The sequence below is a fragment of the Limulus polyphemus genome, unplaced genomic scaffold (assembly GCF_000517525.1).
Source record: "Limulus polyphemus unplaced genomic scaffold, Limulus_polyphemus-2.1.2 Scaffold737, whole genome shotgun sequence".
In the NCBI taxonomy this organism is placed as follows: domain Eukaryota; kingdom Metazoa; phylum Arthropoda; class Merostomata; order Xiphosura; family Limulidae; genus Limulus; species Limulus polyphemus.
This window is the reverse complement of record NW_013666347.1, coordinates 177,154-180,899: the sequence shown is the minus strand read 5'-3', so window position 1 is coordinate 180,899 and position 3,746 is coordinate 177,154. Positions and strand designations below refer to the sequence as shown.

Genomic DNA, 3,746 nt, shown 5'->3' with positions numbered 1-3,746 from the left:
GTGTGTGTGTGTATATATATATATATATATAGGTGATTAAGGGTGATTAGTGAAGGTTAGCAACTATATATATATAATAAACTTTGGGTATACGTATATTTAGATATGTTGTTATTTGTTTATAGAAACAATGTGTTTAGATTACAAGTAAATACGCCCAGAGTGGCTCAGAGGTAAGTCTGAAGGCTGATAACGCAAAAAAATCATGTTTAGATGCTCGTAGTGGGCACAGCTCAGATAGTCCATTGTGTAGTTTTGTGCTTAGTAACAAATAAACAAGCCAACAAGTAAATATTTACGTGTATGGTAATTCGTTTAATTAGAATGTTTAAAGCTCAGGTATATATTTAGATATATTGTATTTTTATATAAACATTTATGTTGGATTAAACAGAATGTACGCGTTTAAAGAACATATTTTGTATGTGTTTTTCTTATAGCAAAGCCACATCGGGCTATCTACTGTGTCCATCGAGGGGAATCGAACGCCTGACTTTAGCGTTGTAAATTCGTAGACTTACCGCTGTCGCAGCGGGGAACGAACATATTGTGTAACTGTATATAATTATATAATATCTAGCAGAAGACTTTGTATTATGGGTACATGTGATTGTCGATGTTATAAATATTTAGAAAATACATGTTAGAAATACAACATTATTTAGCACGATATTTTTAGAATGTACGGCTAAACTATAAACATGAGTGTACGGTACAGATATTTAAGAAATTATGTTAAACACAATGACAGTCTAAGGTTACAGCTAGACTCTTAGAATAAACAGAAAATTGTTCACAGTCTATGGTAACAATATAAAGATTAATGCTTATGTCTTAAGATCTGTTTCTTCTACTACCGATACTGTTCTGTGTGATGATCCTGTTTATGGACTCCTTGACGTAATTTACATTGCAGGAGGCTATTGCGCAAAATATGGAGATCTTCTTTATATGTTTTCCATAGACCACCAACCGTATGTGAACGATGATTTCCGAGGGCCCGCTGGTACAGTTCAAAGATGAAGAAGTCCCTGAAAGACGTCCACGAATGGTATAGCATTAATTCCCTTTATACTTGCATGGAACTTACATGTTGACGTAGCAGGAAGCCCTGTCTTCATGTAATAATACCTTACTGAGATCCAATCTGAACAAATACAACATTGTTTCGAGGTGTAGAGATGCCAATGAATTAGATTGATAGTGTACAGTATTCAGTTTGGATTATTTTGGATATTTAATCTACCGTTGTAGCACTGGCCTACAATTACAATAAAATCCTTGGAATAGCGTTTGCGATATGCTTTGCATCATTTTTAAAAGAACAATAATAAATTACCGGGACTTTTGCTAACACGAAAGTAAGATATGTACTGCATCCAACGTAATCACCTACTCCTATTTATCAAATTCATATACCGCTCGTACAACTTTCTACAGTTGATATTGCGTTTTGCTATGCATTGTTTAGGAGACCTAAATCCGTGTTGGTTATCTTGTTTACACCTCCAAGAGGGTTTTTTTTTCTTCCCCGGTAATGTGTTATTGGATGAGTTCCGGTAAAAGAGGTTTTACTTCTTTCTCTACTTCTGGTGTTTGTATCCGGTCTTCAAGTAAACTGTTTTATTTTTTCTTTGTTGGAGTTATGCCTTTCTTTGCTATACCAATTATGGTTCAACGATACAGATACACTTTTCTTCCAAACGCTAAAATTTCTTGAGTTGTATACTTTCATAATCGCAGAATACGAGAATTTCGAGTTGGAAAATTCAGTAATGTTACCCTTCCAAAAGGGGTCAGCTAATCATCACACCTTCAATAAATTTGTTTGTTGCATTGCGTGCAAAGCTACTCAAGGGTTATCTGCGCTAACCGTCCCTAATTTTTGAAGTAATGGACTAGATGGAAGGAATTAGTCAACATCACCCACTACTAACTCTTGAGAAACATCTTCACCAATGAACAGTGGGATTGATCGTCACAATTACAACGCCCCAATGGCTAAAAGGGGCGAGCATGTTCGGTTACGAATTTCAATCTCGCTACTTAAGTCTGTGAGTCAAGCGCCCTAACCACCAGGCCATATCTGGTCTACAGTAAGAGTGACGAGGCTTTTCACCTGTGTAGTCACAGATCCCGAGAATGACCAGGGGCAAAGTGATTGGATGTGTTAATTGTTACTATAGGTCGTGAACAACACTTTGTATAGTTGTGTATCTTACTCAAATGTTTACAAAAATAGTGTTGAAAACTAAAATACGAGTACGTATATTACTGTACATACATGTATGTATGAATTTATGTATGTACTTATATAACTGTACATACATCTATGTATGTATTTATGTATATGTGTATGTATGTACGTATATTACTGTATATACAGGTATGTATGTACGTATATAACTGTACATACATCTATGTATGTAATTATGTATATCAATACATACACATATACATAAATACATGTATATACAGTAATACATACACATATACATAAATACATACATAGATGTATGTACAGTTATATACGTACATACATACCTGTATATACAGTAATATACGTACATACATACACGTCTTAATGGGTAACTGTCAACAATGTATGGTTTCTTCGGGGGCTCATGCTTGTAATGAAGGAACTTGCGTGTTAGGACTTGGATACAATGCAAGGGAAAGGCGTTGTTTATTAGAATGTTCTGTAGCTTGCTGAAGATGGAATATGTATATTCCGAAACGTTCAAGAATTAAATGTTTGTTACTGTATATACACATACACGTGTCAAATGTTCGTTGTTGCTGCCGTCGTTCTACTGTTCATCATTAAACTTCAATTCCCGTCGAATGGATCTGTTATCACAACCTTAGTATAACTTATACACATATACATAAATACATGTATATACAGTAATACATACACATATACATAAATACATGTATATACAGTGATCGTTCCTTTCTTAGGTAAGCAAAGTTTCATAGTGAAGTCACACATTTTAAAAATAATTAAAACATATTATCTACAAGTTCAACTACAAATGATATTTAAATCACCTTTCAAAAATACAAAATCTAGTCAGATCTAAAGACCTATTACCTACCACTATGCGTTCCAGAATCGTATATAAATACACAAGTGGTTGCTGCAATGCCATTTACATTAGCAAAACTATACGTCAATTACACCTGCGAACATATGGGAGTATGAAGCAGAACTGGTAAAAAACTATCAATTCCACCAGACTCCACAATTCGCACACATAGTGAAAACACTAACCACCTCGTCTTGATTACGAATTTCAAAGTCATCTCATCTGGATCATCCAATATTGAACTTTTAATTAAAGAAAATTTATATATTATAAATGAACTCCCAACTTTAAATAATAACACAACTTCACTACAGTTAAGTCTGTTCTAAATAACTTATATAATATCGTTACATTATTCTATCCTTTCTTGTTTATTGGTTGTATTTTAATTGCTCTTTATAAAAAGCTATAGCTTTATAATTTTGGTACCTAAAGTTTTACCCTGTTCAGTATAGCTTGTTGAAGATGGAATATGTATATTCCGAAAGTTCAAGAATTAAATGCGTGTTACTGTACGTACACACACGTGTGAAATGTTCGTTTTTGCTGCCGTCGTTCAACTGTTCATCATTAAATTTGTGGCATTCCTGTCCAACGGATATCCAACAGATAAGTTTAAAAGTATCTGCAAAATGCAGATTCGGGAAATTTATT

General features: G+C 34.0%; 1 protein-coding gene across 2 annotated transcripts in view; it reads left to right on the top strand.

The window, feature by feature from the left end:
* Positions 1-3,746, top strand: part of LOC106460261 (neutral and basic amino acid transport protein rBAT-like) — a 32,289-nt gene that overhangs the window by 9,940 nt on the left and 18,603 nt on the right. Inside the window, exon 1 of one of the 2 annotated variants that reach the window (XM_022386933.1) lies at positions 990-1,051. The exons of the other annotated variant lie outside the window; for it this stretch is intronic. Coding sequence (XP_022242641.1) covers positions 1,049-1,051 — 3 coding nt within the window. The 5' untranslated portion in view covers positions 990-1,048. Of the gene's footprint in view, positions 1-989; positions 1,052-3,746 lie in introns of those variants that run through there. 2 annotated transcript variants of the gene reach the window in all.